Source organism: Chanos chanos, chromosome 2 (genome assembly GCF_902362185.1).
Source record: "Chanos chanos chromosome 2, fChaCha1.1, whole genome shotgun sequence".
In the NCBI taxonomy this organism is placed as follows: Eukaryota; Metazoa; Chordata; class Actinopteri; order Gonorynchiformes; family Chanidae; genus Chanos; species Chanos chanos.
The window spans coordinates 32904754-32924599 of record NC_044496.1 but is presented as its reverse complement, the minus strand read 5'-3'; the positions used below and the strand labels follow the sequence as shown (position 1 = coordinate 32924599).

The window sequence follows — 19846 nt, the reverse complement described above, 5'->3', positions numbered from 1 at the left end:
GACTTTTCCTAGATTTGTGCGTTTTATCACCCAGGCTCCTTAAATTTTCAAAATCACCCCAGTACAAGCTAATTTAAAGCTATTTTGCTCCTATTTCTGTGAAATTGCCGTCAGCCCCGCGTTCGGCCATGTTGTTTCCCTGCCTTTCAAGGCTGTGACTCTCTTTTCTCTCAGCAGATGTCGCAAGGGTTTGCTTGTACTAGTTCTCCGTCTTTATATATATATCAGGGTTTTATATATATCTATCGAGAGTTATAACAGTTATAAATTAACATTACAGAAAGTGCAAAATTGACGACAATAATTTAATAACTATGAAGCGCATTTTTGTTTCATGTAGACCTACATGGGCGTATCAATTGTCACAAATTTTTGCACTAGCCTACTTGAACCGTGCGTAATTGGTCATCATATGACTGATGGTTCGTGTGTAGACTATGGTAAGCTTTATTGTCATGTCATGACATTAGATTATTTTAGATCTGCAACAATAATTTACAATATTAAAATGCAAATGTTTTGTAAAGCGGATAAACGTATAATAAATGCATTTTTGTTTCACGTACAGGGGCGTATCTAATTATTATATGACATAGATAGTTGGCAGGAATTTTGTGAATGCTAATTCATTCAATATAATAACACCCTACGCAAGAGATGGGTTGAACAAACTGCTGGCAATCCTTGGGGTAGAACGCGAGAGTGCAATATCATGAGAGAAACCCCAGGGCCCACATGTTATGCCAAGGACAATATTACAAGCCCATTGAGCAGTTCAGTGTGTTTGACACAGAAATGTGGTGAGAGATTCAGAAATACTGATCGAAATGATGCTGATAAGTTCAAACTGCGGGTCTCCTTTATTTTAGGGGTATTACGTGCGGTAAAAGCATGAACCCGGACGACTACTGGTCTGCTAACTTGGGAAATCCCATTTTCAGAGACAGATGTCTCACCAGAGATTCCAAGATATCATGCGCTATCTGCGCTTTGATGACAAGAATACAAGGGCTGCCCCTTGTTAGGAGGGGGTTGGGATCACACCTAGGCTATTGTTCTAGGCTGTCGGTCGAATATCTCTCCACTTGAAATGGGAACGCAAAACCGCAAGGTACAACATTCCCTGCTTGAACAGGCTGTGTAAAAGGGGTTACAGCATCCCGCCGCATAGGATACTAAATAGCTCGAAAAGTACTTTGTTATCTATTTATTTACTTAGTACATTTTTCACTGTATACACTACATCTCGTGTATCTATCTAGTATAATGTATAATTCATTCTTTCTTAAGTACTTACTGTAAATAAACTACATAGCTGTAATTTAGTTTCAATAAATGGTTAAAATTCGGCCACCTCATGCTACGCTATTTACTCTAAAAGCCTACACACCTGACACAGCTTTGTTTACAAAAATCCATTGTGACATACATATTTTGTAAAAACAACATCCATGCATATTTATTCATTTCCAAGCTGTGCCTACATTTTCTATTACATATGTGGAATTAGATTTAGCTGAGACTCATGATAGACAGTGGTAAGCCACTCATGGTATGAACTAGTTTTGGCCAAATCATTCTAATGTGGGAGACTAACAATAGACTATGGCAATCTATTGGGAGGGGGTTGGGACGTGTTACTCGTAGGTTATTTGGCAGGCTAGGTGTTAGGCTTCTCATATCCCACTGAATGCCTTGAAAAGCCATAGTGTTTGCTTCAGTCATGGCATAGAATAATCTGTTAGTTGTGGTAGATAATTAATTTATTAAAATGTAAGTGTAAAGCTCGATATGCTCGGCTGGGCTTATTATGTGGTATAAAGCGATAATTTCACGGAGACAGATGAGTTCAGAACTGAAACGCTTTAGTCTACTTCTCCAGCACCACCCAAATCACTCTCACACTCTAAACTTCCACAAGTTTTGATTTACACGCATTGTAATTCTCAACCAATTACTGCCTGTCTTGTCATTCTGATAGGCTGTTCTACTAAGTAAGCTTAAAGTCCAGTTTATAGCTTACTCCGTCACCCGACATGTCGCCCAACAATTAGAATGTCCAAATCTGTAATTGCTCCCTACAATAGTTAATTTACAATCACAATTGTCTCTGATTTTTGCACTACCTGGACCGTGCCCTTACAATAAATTAATCACTAGGGGCAACGATGTGATCATTGTCAGTCGACAATTGAATGTTGATGAAATCAGGCTATACATTTACATACCAACCGCAGTCTAAGTCGCAGCGTGTGTGACATCCCTTATAATCCAAGGTAGAAGATTAAATATTAAAAAAAACAAATACTATGAAAAGTTGCCTGAACTAGTCTTGTTCAGATGGTTTTCTCAGTTGAATTTGATCAAGACTTCTTCTGGAATTCATGTCTTTGGAAACACGTTTGCCACAAATAAGTTATCAAAACATTATGTTGAATGATGGAAGGGCTGGATAACAAACGCTCTAATGAAATAATAACCGACTATTAACACTGAAATGAATGATACATTGGCTGAACGCGAGTTGATCTTATAAGCAAACTATTTGCTTTGTGCAAGAAGCGCCATCTAGCGATCATTATGTGTCAGCATCAGTGACCTTGTCTAATGACTCGGCAGTCTTTTGACCGCCTGGCCGCGGTCTAAGTAGGTAAAAACAGCACGGCGCTCTTAGTAGGTAGTCACAGTGGTCAAATGACTGGCACTCGGCGCTTCAAGGTATAAGCAGGTCAAACCGGCCCGCCACTTCTAGTGTTAAAGAACACTAGCTCTGGTCTTGTGCTGCGGCAAAACACAGTGAAAACAGAAATTAGATCACTGAAAAAAGCAAATGGAGAAAAAGTCTGAGAACTACTGGGGAAATGATGTTTTGACTTACTCTTCTGCTCCTTTGCCTCGTTTGAGTGGCAATCCTGCCCCCCTCTTTGTTCTCTAGTTTCCCTTCTTGTTTAATCCTGTAACTCTTTCGAATAGTCTCAATAGGTCTTGCAGGATGCTAGAGAGAAAATTAAGTGGAGAAGAAAGGTAGATTGATCAAAAGTTTGTTTAGAATTCCAGGCACTGCTATGAAACAATCGCAATGATATAGCCTACCAACAAAACCATTGTCTTACCTTGTCTGTGGATCATATCTGTGCGTGTTGTTTTCAGCATTATGCATTCTCCGAACAGTTTCCTGTAGAAGCAAAATTAGTACAAGAGTTAAATTAACCACATTAAGGGATAAAGCAGGTAAAGAAATGCGAACGTATCAGAATGTGCGGCAGTCAAAGAAAAAAGACAGAAGGCTACAGAAATAAACTTACCAAAACAGATTTATTTCCCGCTCGTCTTCTTTTTTTGGGCAGACTCCTCTTGCGCCTCTTTGATGGGACTCCATCCTGTCTAACCGCAGAATAACATTCTCTATGAACGTTTACTGCTGTTCAGACATCTTAAAAATGCATTTAATGGGGACACCAGTTGTTTGTTTTCGTTCGGACTTGCCGTCGGAAAAATTGGATATTCCCATGAGTAGCCTCTCCACTCTGCTGTCCGTTTGAAAATTCAAGTGTTCTTTTGCAAGTCATCTTCAAAATGCACACTATCGACAGAATACAGAGTACAACTTCTGTAATCCTTCAGTCACTTGCTTCTGCTACGTACAGGTAACCCTTTCCCCAAAGCAAATTTCGCACTGCAGTTGCACATAATGCTATTGGTTACTGTCACTCTATGCCATGCATGCACAGAAAACTGATTGGACAGGACTCAACCTTAGATTCTGAGTGAGTGGTTTGAAAATGGGGCGCGTCCTCATACTGAGGAGAAACATTCCAAACAAGCGAGGAACAACAACAACAGCAACAAAAACTCCTGTGCCCTGTATCCTTTGTCCCACATCCCTCATACTGAGATAATGTCCCGCATTTTCGCATGTCGTTTGGCTTTTAACTGTCAGAAATAAAAAAATACATGGATCCATTCTTTTACCCTCCCGCACATGAGCCGCTTATGCCGTAGCGGCATAGTTTCTAATCTATTTAATAGTGCTATGTCAAAAGCAGTAAAAATGCAACATAGCCGAGTTTTTTTAAAAGCCTTGCTTTCACCAAATGGCTGAGAGGAGAGCATTGAGGGCGGTCATCAAGAGGCTGTGGCGACCGTCAATCAAACTGTGCAGCTGTGGGGCCGACGAATTTCTTTGCTATGTCACAAAAACCAAACTTAGTAAAACTTGAAGGTAAACGCTGTCAGCCGACGTCATGGTCAAAAAGAAAGGAAAAAGTTCTTTCATCCCCCCTGGCCATGCTACTCATCCAATAGAGATTTTGGCTTGATATAAAGATTTGCATTGAAATTGTTTTATTTTATGTAATATTGTATTTTGAGCCTTATTTATTCTTATAGTTGGATTTGGTCAGGGGTTTAACTTGAAAGACTTGAGCTGTATGATGCCTGCTGCTTTGTTTAAGTACAGTTGCCTTTGATGGGCCTGTAATGGCCAATGCATGCATGTTGTATACAAGTCTTTCATATTTAGTTAGACTGACATTATATCTAAATTTATGTTATGTCTCAGCGTTGGTAACATGTCCCACATTGTCCCACACAAACTTACTACTTGTCCCCAATTTGGTCTCTTTGCATCTGGTCTCCCTATACCTTTGACCCCAAGTGAAGGACAGTTGCATAACCATCAAATATGTAATTAATGAACCTCCCATTTAGACTTTTTTTAAAATTATGTTTTCAGTGTGTTTTTGTATGGTCCATTTGAAGAGTCCACCTTAATTTAGCTGCATGACAGTGCAATGACATTAAAGGCTATATGGGCCTACCACTGCTGTATTATATACCATGTAACACCTAACAAGTTTTTGTGGTTATCAAAATATAGCCTAAATATTACATATAGGCTAACTGATAGAAAGTTACAGCGAGAAAGGGGGGCAGGCTTCTGCACCCAGTCCCACCCAGATCACTTACTGTTATTAGCATTTGAAAGGCCAAGCCATCAGCTAATGACTGCTTTTACTTTCTCTCTGTTGCTGTCAGAGAAGAATAAATAGGCAATCTAAGTCTAGGTAGTTAAAATGACGTCCAACACCACCAGCGTATGAAACTGCGAATTCCTTCTCTTGCCCTTATCCCTCATCCATTTTCCTGGTGATTGGCCCTCGGGTCTCTTTAGTACAGCAGCCCATGAACTGGTTTTGCCAGTCTCATGACATCCTACATAGAAGCTCAGAAACCCCATAAGACATCAGACCTCACCAACAGCCCGCAGCATTCTGTCCCTCAGGGCTCCCATGTAGTCCAGAACATTTGGGTCAACTCTCACTCCACCTGCCAACACTAGTACACCTTCAGCTTGAAGAGCTCACACTTGGTGTGGAGCAACTTGACTCCATGCTAGCAAACATTTATGAACACCAACAGCAGTTTTTCCACATAGTCCTTAAGGGATCCAGCAAAACAGGATTGCGGAGGCAGTAGTTATTGCAAAGGATATACAACACTGGAAGGCTGCTGGTGCATTTGATAATCCAAAAGGAACAAATCATAGAGCCCCGAGGGAGTCACAAATATGGTCAGATTTTTTAGCCTTTCTATATGAGTCACTGGTGGTAAGCCTTCCCCTTGACCAGGATGGAGAACTACCAGTTGCTGGTAGTCAATGCATGAGCATTGCCATCTTTTTTTCACACAGACTGCTGGTGCTGCATATGGTGATTTCGATTTCACTATTCAACCTTTTGGTAGTACGTCATTCACTTCTTTCAAAAGTGGCTTAGGTATCGAGTTATAGGTCCACTGTACTTCATCCTTCCAAATTAGGGTCATTCACAAATGTAGCGCCCCTTGTCCATATGCCTGATACTAAAAGGGAGTCCTGGGTTCTTTCATTAACCTTATAAATTAATTTATATGTCACTGTTTATTGTCTACATGTATATTATAAACTACAATATACCAGATCTCAATGTGTGAATATGAAAGTATTGATTTGTAACCGGCTAGAGGTAGCACTTTCTGGACCAATGTGTCTCTTTTTGGCCTCCGTAGTTCACAAGCGTAATTTCCCCCTTTCCCACAGGTGTTTCTGTTCCTGCAATTAACTTACTGTTTGCAAGGTTTTAAAACCAGGAAGATTCAGCTCATTCAAGAGACGTGCATTCCACTTCACTCCCTACTCGCGAGGGCTAAATAGCAATTGCAGAAAGGTTGGTCTCATTTCGGAGTTTCAGTTTGGTGTAACATTTCTTTTAAATAACATTCAAGGTGCATTTGTATCCCCTGAAAGTCACTGGTCTCCCCCCCGCCGCCCCCCCCCTTTTCCATCTTTGGCTTTGGCTTGGTCATGCATTGTAGGCGGTGACCACGGTATTTAAAGTCCCTTTATTGCTTAAATGCTGTGTTGACTGTCTCCGCTTTGTTCTTTGAACTATAAATTGCTTTTATAGATTGATGCAGCATATGAGGGCTACAGGTTAGCGTGTGCCTACTTGTGTGCTGGAACGCAGGTATGATGCGTCAGCCATTGACTCCTGGTAACATTGAAGATATACTTTATGAGTTTGTGTGTGACACGACTGGTTATTGTGTTAATGGTGTGCTTATTTGCAGGAGTCTCCTATTGCTGTTTTGCCTGATCAAGTTTTGTTTATTTATTTATTTTTTTCCCCCTTTGTATTCATTTTTGCTGGTGTTTCTTATTGCATTGTTTTGCGGTTGTGTGGCCACTCTGTGCCTTCGCATGTTTTTTTTCCGCATCCAGTGGATGTGACTTGTGTCCTGACTTTTTTGGGTTTTGTTGTATTTTTGTTTTGTTAATGTCCATGTTTATCAGAGGTTCTGATTGGGCAATGCTCTAGCTGCTGTATTTTCTTCTACCTCTCGGCTTCTGGGTACTGGCTCGTCACCTCGCCTAAATATCGAGGTGCATATGTACTAATTATCCCTCCCAATTCTCCCGTTTTTATCAGCAGTGTAACGCCGCTGTGTTTGGGTTACTGGATGGTGGTTCCCTTCTCCCACACTGCATGAGGTGAATTAGGTGTAATATTAACAAGCACCACCCACGTTGTATATTGGCTTGCTGTGTGTGTGTGTGTGTGTGTGTGTGTGTTGTGAAATTCTAGATATTGGGACACACGTGGAGTGAGTTTGATGAGCTGGCCTCCACCCTTCCAGGTAGCAGCACTCATCTGCCCGTACTTAGTTTGGCGCATTGGCTTTGCTTTTCTTAACAGCCACTACCCCTGTCTTGCGATTTCTATTCTTTACCCTGTCCTTGGCTAAAGTGTTTTTATCCATATAGTCTATTTTTGTAATAAAGCTGTACTACTAAGGACATTACTCTTTAGGACTTTTATTCATTAATAAAATTGCCCAATCAACTGGAATACACGTCTCTGTTCTTTTCCTGTACAGCTCATCTGTGCTTTGGGGAAACCCATTAGCTTGAGTTGATTGTTATGAATCTTAAGGTGCAAGTCCCTAGGTGGCTTTGTCTGGTCTCTTGCTAAATATATATCCTTGTAATGTTCAGGCCACAGATTACTGCAAACATATGAAATATCAGCCATGAAAACTTTTTAGCCCAAACCCTTGTTCCTCACAAATCCAGAAACAGGATGTCTTAAATTTAAAAGCAAATGAATTAACTTATTTAAGATAGTATGTCAACCCAATCAAAACATCCAATAACAAGCATCCAAATTTGGTATTACAGAACCTTTAAACAAAATCCACTCAAACAAGTGTTCGTCAATACCTTATCAATAAACTTGTCAAATAATCACGTCTTATAGCATTTCACAATAACACACTACATGGGCATACCATTCATTAACACATTCACACCACTTCGACCTAAGCCGGCAAATGAATGTCACTAAACAAAACCATTGCAGGCCCGAGACGTAGCTCGGGTTTGCTGTGGCCCTGCACAAAATGTATCTAAAACACATTTTCCTCACCACGCTACACAGAGTTGGAATGCACTTGAAGTCATTTTTGTCATGGGTAAACACTCTCACTCTTGTCTCTTGTCTGGTGTTGTCTCTTGTGAGAAGTTGATTCAGGTCTGTCTGAACAATTTTACCAATGTATAGTAAGTAATGTGTCTCCTCAATAGCTGTTCTCTTGAATATGGGACATCGTGCCTTATATGATTGCCAACAGATACCCTTTTCACCCAGGTCAAGCTGTGATAAGGGTTGGCTATCTGAACTCAACTCAAAGAGGACTGCCTGGCTGGAGTGGCTGAAGTACGGGGACACTGCATTTCATGCTTGCAACGTTGCTGGGAAGTGTAGTGAAACTTTGCAGCCCAACCCTCACACATGTCTGCATTCATCCAGTGAGCCTGGATGTGGTTTATGGACACCGTTGCCTTGACTGTCTTTACCTATTTAAGTGCCCCTTTGTGACCATTATGGGTAGCTAGAATGTCTGGGCCTCCTTCTGGACTGGTCAGTAGTTTAGCAGTTACACTGAATCCCAGCAGGGGCCTCGCCAATTTTAGCGATGTGGAAGAGTGAAGGCCATCATTCCTCCAGAAGGGTCACTGTAGCCTCTACAGATACGTCAAATTTGACAGAGTCATCATTGATAGCAACTACCTAAATGTGTGCTTCAGTCCCCATGAACTCAGAGATCCAACTTCATGTGTTGGCAGGCGTTTCTCTCTCTTGCATTGGTCAAGAATCTTTACTTGTGCACTAGTGTTTAAAAGCAGACTCACCTTGTGGCCTCCAGTCTCACAATACAGCAAACACTTCTTTCCTACTGAATGCATGGCTCTGGCTCCATGGTGGCTGGGTCCCTTTGCCATCTTCATTGTTCTGCACTCCACTGTTCTGCATTATACACTGTAGGGGTCGTCAGGTCCGTAAACCATATTACCCATAATTCCCTGTTCGACCGCATGGGTAATCTGTACCCATCTTCTCAGGTTTCACTGTAACGGTATTGGTTACAGCAGATACCATACAGTGATGACGCAATTTTCGCCATAAAACCGCGGAAAATTCCAAACTTTTTTTTTTTTTCCACCTCTTTTCCAGCTCTTTTCCAGCTCCTTTCCAGCCCCGCAATTCTGCAACTCAGCGGGTGTCTCTTTTCTCTGCCGAAGAAAAGGACAGCGTAACAAAGAAGCGAGACATTTGTACAACCAAAGTTTAATTTACTTTCTCTCACGCAGTTGCAACTTTAACTTCTACCGGCAAGTTACACTGTAACGCACACAGTAATTGACGGAAGAAAAGGCGACCGGATCCCTTTCTACTTCTTTAAATGTCGACGAACTAAATCAAGAACCCTTAAAGATCATCGGACGAGTAACGGAGCCCCGAAGATCTTCAAGTGACAAGGAAAGGGACTTCTCTCTGGACCTGCGAATCGCACTGCTCATCAGACTACCAAAGACGCACCTTCGGTCGCCACGCAATGAGCTATTCAAAGTAAGGCTGGCATCTGGGCATACTTTAGTATTAAGATCATACGCAGTTAACGTGAAGAAAGTGTTATCATTTGAATTCTTTTATGATTTTAATGTACACGCTGTATTTCATGTACGATGCGTTTTTTAGCCGTTTATTATTTTCTTGTGAAGGATAGATCTGGCATGCGTTCTCTCTCTCTCTAACTCCCTTTTTCTGATTGCACACCTCCAACATTGGGATTGCAGCGTGACTTAAGGGTTGGGTAGAGTTGTTGAGTTTAGGGTCTACTTACTTTAGACTAGCTCTCAAGTTAGACATTCTTTGGTCTCTCGCACACATGCGATTCTCGTTGCCACCCCCACTCTAGTTGGTGCCTAGCACACACGCTTGCGCACTAAATCCTCATACCACGCATACCTCTTGCTGTACACATGCGCACAGCCTCTCTCCCTCGCTCCTCCTCCTCTCTTCTGTGCGCCTGCGCAGAGCCTCTCTCCAAAGAACTCCTCCCTCTCTCTTCAGTGCGCAGCTGGGCACACGCCCACATACACGCACGCGCTCTCTCTCTCTCGCTCTCTCTCTCACACACACACACACACACACACACACACACACACTCACACACTCACTCATCTCTGGTCTAACACTCATTCAGTTCTACACTGAATGCCTGTACATTGACTCATCACCATTTTGTTACCCTTTGATCATTCTATTTGCTGCTGATTATTGATTGTACCATATCAGTATTGGTTTGCCAAGTAGTATTGATTATGTTAATAAATAGTATCATTGAAATAAACTGTTGTCCTGTCTGTTTCTGCCGCAGTATCTACTGAATGCCAACCTCTGCCATCAAAGCACTCCCAATTACCTTCAACCTGGTTGTTCATGAGTGTTATGGGTTTAGTAGTGTAATTGCAATACATTAGTACTGCAATACTCTCTAAGACTGTAGCACAGTGTTACAGCTAGCTTATCCCATTAATCTTAGTTGTTTAATTAATAAAATATTGAACATCGAAATTAATGGTTAATAAATTTTATGAGACTGATTTATGAGACTGATTTATAGATCCTACCACACCTACATCTTTTGGTGTCTCTGTGTTAGGATTGCAATTGCACCTACAACACTGTCAGCTATATAGAGGAGTCTTAGATGTTAATCTTGTGAGAGGATCTCTCCCTGCTAAGCTCGAGGTGCAGCAGATTGTTGTGCACTATTAGCTTCTGAGTTAGGTGTTGGGACTGTCCATGTTTTCATGCAGCCCACCTCCAAATGCCCTTCTTCTCCTCAGGAGAAACAGTGGCAAGAGGTTTCAGCATTTCCTTGCTGAAAGTCTTCTTCCTCTGATCAGCTGTTTGAGATGTGCACTCACATTCTGCTGTTTATTCACTTCAAACTGTGCACTGCAAGCATGTGTGTTACTTTGAGGCATGAGAGTAACTGCAAACTCTGTTGTCGCCTCTGATACCTGAGCAATGCACCATCTGTTACTTCTCCAGCTGCAGTGAGTTGCTTGAACTCAGGACGGAGTTGGTTGTACTTGGGCCCTAACCCTTGGCACACTGTGTGGCAGTCTCTTGTATTGAAGCAGACTTTTCTGCTTTAGGCCCAACACACAGTATAAGAACTGCTGCAGGATCTCTTGCTTCCCTTGGTATGCACACATAATAGCTCTGTCCTGAAAGTCACGAAATAGCTCTGTGCTGTTCCTGACACCTAAATAACCCCTTTAGCTACCTTATTGTTAGCTCTTCCCTCTATATCAGTATTTCTTTGAAGTAGCCAGATCTGGTTATTTAGAGGACCCCCCAATAATTTCACTCTTGCTGAAGAGCTCTTGTAAGCCCTCTTTGCTTTGTGTGCATGTACTACTGAAACTAATCTCTGAGGCCACATCGGCAATTTGGTCTACATGAATTTTAAACTCTCTCTGAGCTCTCCCAGAGAGAACTATGAGAAGCTTCTTATTGTCACCTGATCCTTTGTGTGGTATGCTGAAAGGTCAGCAAAGGGTTAGACCAGCGGTCTCAAACTCCGGTCCTGCAGGGCCAGGGTCCTACTGACTTTTGTTTTCATCTCTTAGTTACCTGTTGATTTTCACCTTGAAAACAGGTGTGGACACTCTTCAGCCAATCAGAGATTCTATTTAGTTGATCTACAAGAGAAACAGCAGGACCCTGGCCCTCCAGGACCGGAGTTTGACACCCCTGGGTTAGACTGTTAGGTTACACCACATGGGAAGTGCCTCTCTTCTGAAGCTTCCTGCCCAATTCTTCATACATAGACAACAGTTGCTGGTGCTTGTGGTCAGTAAGGTCTGGGGACTTGTTGACATGTTTGTCTACATGTGTTGCTATTGTCTGTGTATGACTAGACTGAGAGCAAGTGGTCATGGTGGTTTCAGCTCTAACTGTCACGGTCCAGCACTGCTCTTCCAAGTCCTAGTCCATGTTTTCCCTGTGTCCTGTCTTGCATGTCTTGCCTGTCTGTTCCAGGTTGCTCCGGCCCATGTTTTACCCTGTTTCTTGCCTGGTTCCCGCTCACCTGCTGTCACTCGCCTCATCAGTCACTGCATTTAAGCCCTGTCTGTATCTCCACTCTCTTGCTAAATTATCTCGCCATATTCATGATTATTGTGTTTGTTGCCTTGCTTAGTTTGCTCTTGACCTAGCCTGTTCCTGGATTTGTGATTTTGCCCTGTGTTTTTGTTACCTCTTCTTGGATCTGGTGCCTCTATATCGTGCTTTTTGACCTCAGCCTGTTTTCTGGATTGTGTTTTTGCCTAGTGTTTTTTTTTTTTTTTTGGAACCTCTGCCTGGTTTTTCTGATTGTCTGTGCCTGATTTTGACTACTGCTTTTGCCTGTGTCTGCCGGTACTGCTGTTGTGAATTTGCCTTTTGTTTGTTTTTGGTTTTTTTGGGGGGTTTTTGAAAAAAGGATTTCATTAAACGTTTATTAAGTTATAGTCTGTCCACTGGGTCTGCTTTTGGGGCCTCACTCTACCAGGCCTCACTGGCCCTAACATTAATCTGTTTTGCTACTTCATTTGTACAGTTACTTAGGAGGTGCTGAATATTGAAAAGTGCATGGTCATGCACAGCCTCTACATATAAAATTTAGCTCTTGGGTATTTTTCATAGATTGCTCAAAACAAGACTGCCCAAATGAGATGTGAACTGCTGGTAAACCTGGCACAGAAAAGGGCTGGTCAAAATTATTTTCAAACTTCTCAGTCTTACAAATCTCATATATTCCACAAAAATCACAGGACTGTACTCAGTCACATCTGCCAAACTGTAAGACGTCGTGTCTGTGAATTTTTAAATAATTGAACCTAGTATTTTTTTTTTTATTTTCTAGTATTATTTTTTTTTATTCATTTATTCTTATTTTTATTTACACTTTTAAACAGTTATTCAGCCATTTTACCGTCTAAAAAGATGTTCTAGAACAGTGAGAAAAATTCGATATACATTAAACAATGTAGACACAATCTCAAAACACTGTAGAATCCCTTAATATCACAGCATTCTTGTATTTGGGCTTTACCCTACGGTGGAATAAGACAAAGCACTAATAAGGCAAAGAATGACTACAAACTGTTGGTATTCTGTTGATAACTTTATTAAAATATTCCTCACTAGATGTGTAAAATTATATTTCCATATGACACCTTAGCTGTAACCTTAATTTTAAATACATCAGAAGTACATAAATGATATTTGAAATTGCCTGTTTGCTTTAACAGTACATTTTCAGCACACAAGCAACTTATATACTTATTACACAATATAAATATAAATATATTGCTACTATCATGGTCAAGTGATGATGTACGTCATCCCTTCCTTTGACCCAAGACATTGTATATAATGGTGTTGTCACAAATTTAAGGCAATTCTTTGGTGGCACAGTTGGTTTTGCTGTACAAAAGATGGCAATTCCAAAACTACAGCCTTTCCTAACAAGTATCAGCCCCTACACATCTCCAGGAGATATGCAATATTATTTTGCAGTATGAAAGCACCATACATCAAAAATCCTTCCTTGGAATCTTTCGTGTTATATGTTTTCTTGTGTTTCTCTCTGGTTTCATCAAAATAATATAGCATTTTGGCCCAAAAATGCACACCATTACACCAAAAGCAGATGACAAAATGGCAAATATCTCTACTGCAACAGTGAACTTTCCAGGTGAACTGACATAAGCTGGAATAAACGCTAACCATACAGCGCAGAATATGAACATGCTGAATGTGATGAATTTGGCCTCATTAAAGTTATCAGGCAGTTTCCTGGCTAAAAAGGCTAGGACTAAACATATTCCTGAGAGAAGGCCGATGTACCCAAGCACAACACAGAACGCAGCATCTGAGCCTGGGTTGCATTCAAGAATTATTTTTTTGTTGTTGTACTTAAATGACTTATTAGGAAAAGGTGGGGATATTTTCAGCCAGATCAGGCAGATAAATATTTGCACAACAGCACATGAACATACTATGAGCCTTTGCTGCAACAGGCCAAACTTCATAGCTGTGTTGTTCCCTGGTAATGTGTTTCTAAAGGCTATAACCACAACTATGGTTTTCCCAAGCACACAGGAGATACAAAGGGCAAAGGTTATACTGAATACAGTGTGACGTAACATGCAGGTCCAGACTCCCGGCTCACCAATGAAAGTAAGAGGACAAAGAAAGCAGAGGAATAGGGAGAACAATAACAACAAGCTCAGCTCTGGGTTACTGGCCTTAACTATTGGTGTGTTTCTGAAGTAAATAAACACAACAAATGTAGTCAAACTCAGGCAAACACCAAACAGTGACATGACTGTAAGAGCAATCCCCAAAGGATCTTTATATGAAAGGAATTCAGCAGTTTTCAGGATGCAGTTGTTTCTCCCTGTGTTTGACCAGTAATCCTGTGGACATGGAAAACAGTCTGCTGCACCTAAGAGCAAGAACCAGAATGACTAGCATCTTGTTCACATTTAAAGATAGAGCATCTGTATCTGTTATACGACAGCAGGTCTACATCTATTCAGTGGATTACTGAACCTGTTGTGTTGGCTATAGACCCATCAGTGCATGGAATGCAGTAGAAACAACAGGCAGGCATGCCTTTAATTTGAGCTTTCCTTGTGCCAGTTGGACAAATCTCTGAGCAGACAGCTTTTGGTACCTTTGAGATAAAGAAGAAAACATCTCCCTCAGATGATTCTGAATAAAAAGTTATCAGAATTGTATTCTTTTTTGTACAATTCATTCTACATTCAGAAGTTAAAATAGAACAGATGAATAAGGCACAAGAGCCTAGAACCTCTAATGTGTTCCTAAATGTAAACTATAGAAATTGTAACACAATAAACTGTCAGAGCAAACGTCTTTAAAAAAAGAAATGTATTGCACTCCTAAGAAAAATAAACAGTGGCAGAGAACAAGAAGCTGTGTGTACTGTGTTTAATAAAATTATACAGCTGCCATGAATTTATAAAGATAGGATTCTTGCAGCTTAACTGGAACACTGGAGCAGCTTAAGTTATTTTTCTGTCTTGCATTGCATCAGTCAAATCCCTGACAATCAGTCAAACATTCCCTGTTACTTCCTTGTATGATACTGGTGCATTTTTTAGCAAAAATACCATAAATACACAGCAGTAAAATACAACACAGAATAATATGATTTAATTCCAAGTTTTAGTACTTTTTAAAAAAATTATTTTCAGTACCAACTTCCCTGTACTCCAGATGATATCACCCTCCCTTATGGTGAATTCATGGTTTGCTCTTCCAGATGTTCTGAATTGGCCCACTGTCACATGCTGAACCTCTCCATCTTTCAGCTGCCAGTTGATAATATCATAGGAGGGAGGGGGATCTCCATTCTCATCAAACAACACTGTCTCCCCAAAAGCGTCCACAAATTGTACAGTCTTGAGATAATTATTGACCTAGATAAAATCAGTAATGAATCAGGTTTTCTTTTCAAATTTAAAAAGTTTGAATCGAGTAAATTCGAGCTCCAGATTGTTATCAGATACTTTGTTAATCCTCACCTGTTTTGGAGTTATATGTGATGCATTGAAACACTGTTCCAGGTTACTGCTTTCTGCTGTTTCACAAAAGAGCATGTGATGAAGAGCATGTGCAATTGCATACACAGCTTTATATACATTGTATGACACTCGTAGCTGTGTGACATTGAAAAATACATCTGTGTAGTCTAGGTTTTCTTCACGACTACACAGTTGTTTGGGAAATGTAGCGTTATTGGAATATGAAGAATTACAGTCACCTAAACATGGCTTACAGCCAAACACTGTTTCCCAGAAATCACTCACAAAAGCACCTACTGGAGATGTGTAGGGGCTGATACTTGTAAGGAATGGCTGTAGTTTTGGAATTGACATCTTCTGCACAGCAAAACCAACTGTGCCACCAAAGGACTTGAACATTTCTGGTGTGGACAGTTTTGCTGCAGTTATCCAGGCCTCACTTGCAATCCACTGGATTCCTGTGATATCTTGTTTTACGAGTTCCTTCATCAAAGGGTAGATGTCTCCCTCAGGCACAAATGCAAGAATCACTCTTGCTGTTGAATATTTTATTATGTCAACCACTTCAAGTATTTTACTGTGAGGATAAGTCCTTAGAACCGTAGTAGTAAACGCAATACAAACTCCAAATCTTTGAACCTCTTCAGTAAAGGCTAATATTCCATTTCTTCCATAATCATTGTCAGACTGTATGACTCCAATCCAGTTCCATTCATATTTTTTAACCAGAGATGCTAATGCTTTTGCTTGGTTGTAGTCACTTGGTATTGTACGGAAAAATGTTGGGTATTTCTGTTTATCACTCAGACAGGCACAGGTTGAAAAGTAGCTGACCTACGTGAAAAATTTAATTTGATTGTATAAAATTTAAATGAATGTTTTGGCATTTTTAATTATGAATAGAGAAAGTTTTCTTTTTGAATGCAATTAAGTAAAACATTACCACAGGTATGCCAAAAGGTCCAAGTGTTTCGGCCACAGCTATAGACTGAGAAGATCCCGCTTCTCCTACTAGAGCAGATATAGGAGGATGGCACTGATCACTAGATTCCATTCCATCCGGCTCACTTGCCAGAGTGAGAGCAGCCCGTAAAGCATTTGCCGGAGAGCTACATGAGTCTAAGATTTTATATCCCAAAGAGATGTTAGGAAGCAAGTTATGGTCTTTGTTTATCTCATCAATGGCAAACATCATTACTTGAGTCCAGCGAAAGGCTCGTAGGTCAAATCTGTTAACAGGAGGAAAGAAAACGTAGAACGTTACACACATATATTTTAGCCTATATTATTTCTGATCAGTGTATTTCAAATGATTGAAAGGTCATTGTGGTTGACATACACTTTGCATTTCACCTGAGATGGATATTCCTCAAAGGAAAAAGCTCCATCGTCCTGTTTGTTGAAAATCGGAAAAATACCGCCAATCATTATGTCACCTTCCTTAAGTAAACTAGGCATCTGAAATTTACCCAGCAGCTTGCAAGCAAAACTTGTGTGTAAAGAGAAGACAAAGTACAGGGGTACAGCATGATATGTCCACATGACTGAAGAGTGATGGGATTTGTGAACATCAGTATATATACAGTTGCTCTGCCTTTGATAGTAAGTCCTGGCAGAGATTTTCCAGCTGGAACTCAGCATTTCCCCAATGACATACATTGCCTGCTACAGCTCATATTCATAAGATTCTATTAGTGTGATTGTGAGCCATTTATTTTGTAATTGAGCCATTTAATACTATGTCGAATCTGAAGTAATCATTCACTACATGGGTATTTTGTACTTCTGCTGTCTTGGTTTGTTATCTCAGTGATTAAATTAGCAATGATTCAATGCACATGTCTGAGATTTCTGAGTTTATTCTAAATTCACAAAGTGCATGATTTCAAAAGCATTTTTTCTGACTGATCAAAAGGGAATATTTCAAATTTACACATCCATTAACAGGTTTAGGTACAGAAACAGAGATGATCTGTCCTTAAAAAGGGGGTACAAATATTTAATGATAAGGCTGGAATGGTGCTTTTGTATCGCTGAGTTCTAGATGACTGCAGTTGGTGGATGGAGTCCGATCTGACGTGAACATTGTACTAGGTGTTGTGGAGAGACAGAGTATTCACCTGCAAAATCCTATCAATGGGTATACTGCAAGGTCAGCGATACCATCTGTACCATTGCCTAGGAGCCTTGGTGAGGTTAATGATATTCAAAATTCTGTCTCCGAGTCACTGCCCGTGATTCTGGATGCAATTAGTACAGCTAATATCTCCCCTGCTCTGGTAGTAGAGCCTTCGCAGCATGGCGAATGGGTGACAACTTCGCAGCATACTTGAAAACCAAGAACAAAAAGACACCAATCTCTGCTTCACCTTTCTAAAAAAATTCTCCTCACTCAATGACACACCCACTGAGAAGCCCTCTTAAAGAGCCCTGGTAACAGGCCACTCTTTTTCATGAAATGTGAAAATAAAGACACGAACAGCCATAGTCAAATGCATCCCAGATGCCAGAGTGACCAACATCAGGGCAAATCTGAAAGTGCTGGCTAAGCCTAAACATATATTTTCAAATATTATTATTCACATTGGTACTAACAATGTCCAGTTACGCCAATTGGAGATAACACAAAATAATTTCGTAGAAGTGTGTGAACTGGCAAAATCAAGTCTGTAGTTTGCTCTACAGCAGGTTACCGGCACTAAACTGTTGGTTGTCTAGATGGTGTTAGACCTGGTCTGTTAAATAGAGATGGTCTCCATTCCTCTCAGGAAGGCTATGCTCTTCTTTCTAGTAATCTGGTCAAGAATATTCAATTAGATTAGATTAGATTAGATTAGATTAGATTAAACTTTATTGTCATTGTGCAGAGTACAGGCACAAAGCCAGTAAAATGCAGTTAACACTTGACTTGCCAGGTCCCAGACCAGGAAGCAGACAAACTGACTAAACCAACTGTCTGCTAGCCACCTTGAGACGTCTCATAGGTTCCCTCAAATAGAGACTGTGTCTGTCCCACACATTTCCAATTTCAAAAAGAAAAAAATATAAGAAGCCATGTAGGAAAAACGTAATGAACATAAAAATTATAACAACAAATATAACAAATATAATCTAAACATCAGATATTAGGATTTAATTCACTTGAGGTACTTGTTATTAGTGTCACTATACCCGGTACTAGCAACAAATCCTCTCAGTTATTCACTCTTATTACCATTTACAAGCCCCCAGAGCCTTATGTGAAATTTTAAAAGAAATTTCAGATTCTCTGTCAAACCTTGTGTTTACTACAGACAATGCTGTGGTTGTGGGTGACTCTGACACTTGCATGGAGAATGAGAATGATTCATTTAGATCAGGATTTGCTGACCTCCTTAACTCTGTAGTTATTAATCAAAATGTGAAAAAGCCCACTCACCGCCATAATCATACCCTTGAGCTGGTTTCGTCCTCTGGGGTTAACATTAACAATTTATTAATTTTGCAACCCAAAGAAGACATTTCTAATCACTACCTTATTACATGCAAGTTGCCCTAGCCAGTAATGTTGTTCCTGAACCTCATTATCAAAATACTCAGATAATAATGCCAACTACTAAAGATAGCTTAATTTACAATCACCCAGACTTAGCCTGACTACTTCATGTGCCACTAGGTCCCAAAGGACTGGACAAGGTCAGTTAGTTCATGCATTCAAAATATCTAGATTAGATTACTGTAATGCACCATTAGCTGGATGCATTGCCATTTATATAAACAAGCTTCAGTTGGTTCAGAATGAAGGTTCTTACAAAAACCAGAAAGTGTGAACATATTACTGCCATATTATCCCGTCAATGCTAGTTACCTGTTAGGTTTCGTATTGTTTAAAAAATTCTGCTTCTAACGTATAAGGCCCTTAACGGTCTAGCCCCCCTGTACCTAAGTGGCCTCTTAACACTTTAGAACATGCACCGCCCTCTTAGATCACAAAATGCACAAAATTCTTTCCCTACTGAGAATAACAAAATCTACAGCTGGTGGTTGGTCCTTCTCCTACATGGCTCCTAAACTATGGAACAATCTTCCAACCAATATCCAGGATTCTGACACACTCTCACAGTTTAAGTTCAGACTAAAGATCTACTTATTCAACCTAGTGCCTAGCTAATATCATATCATATCATATCATTTTCTGCCGCTTATCCAGGACAGGGTCGTAGTGGCAGTAGGCAGAGGAGGGTAGCCCAGACATCCCTTTCCCCGGCTACATCCACCAGCTCCTCCTGCGGGATCCCAAGGCGTTCCCAGGCCAGCCGAGATATATAATTCTCCCAATGTGTCCTGGGTCTTCCCCGGGGTCTCCTCCCAGTT

At 40.6% G+C, this 19846-nt stretch overlaps 1 protein-coding gene across 1 annotated transcript; it reads right to left on the bottom strand.

The window, feature by feature from the left end:
- Positions 1 to 13474: 13474 nt before the first annotated feature.
- On the bottom strand, positions 13475 to 16972 carry LOC115804758 (extracellular calcium-sensing receptor-like). Its single transcript, XM_030765258.1, has 7 exons — positions 16833 to 16972; positions 16437 to 16722; positions 15791 to 16327; positions 15494 to 15742; positions 15167 to 15388; positions 14496 to 14619; positions 13475 to 14382 (listed from the first exon to the last, which is right to left on the bottom strand). The coding sequence occupies exons 1-7, from the start codon at positions 16949 to 16951 to the stop codon at positions 13475 to 13477; spliced, it is 2445 nt and encodes an 814-aa protein (XP_030621118.1). The 5' UTR covers positions 16952 to 16972.
- Positions 16973 to 19846: the final 2874 nt, after the last annotated feature.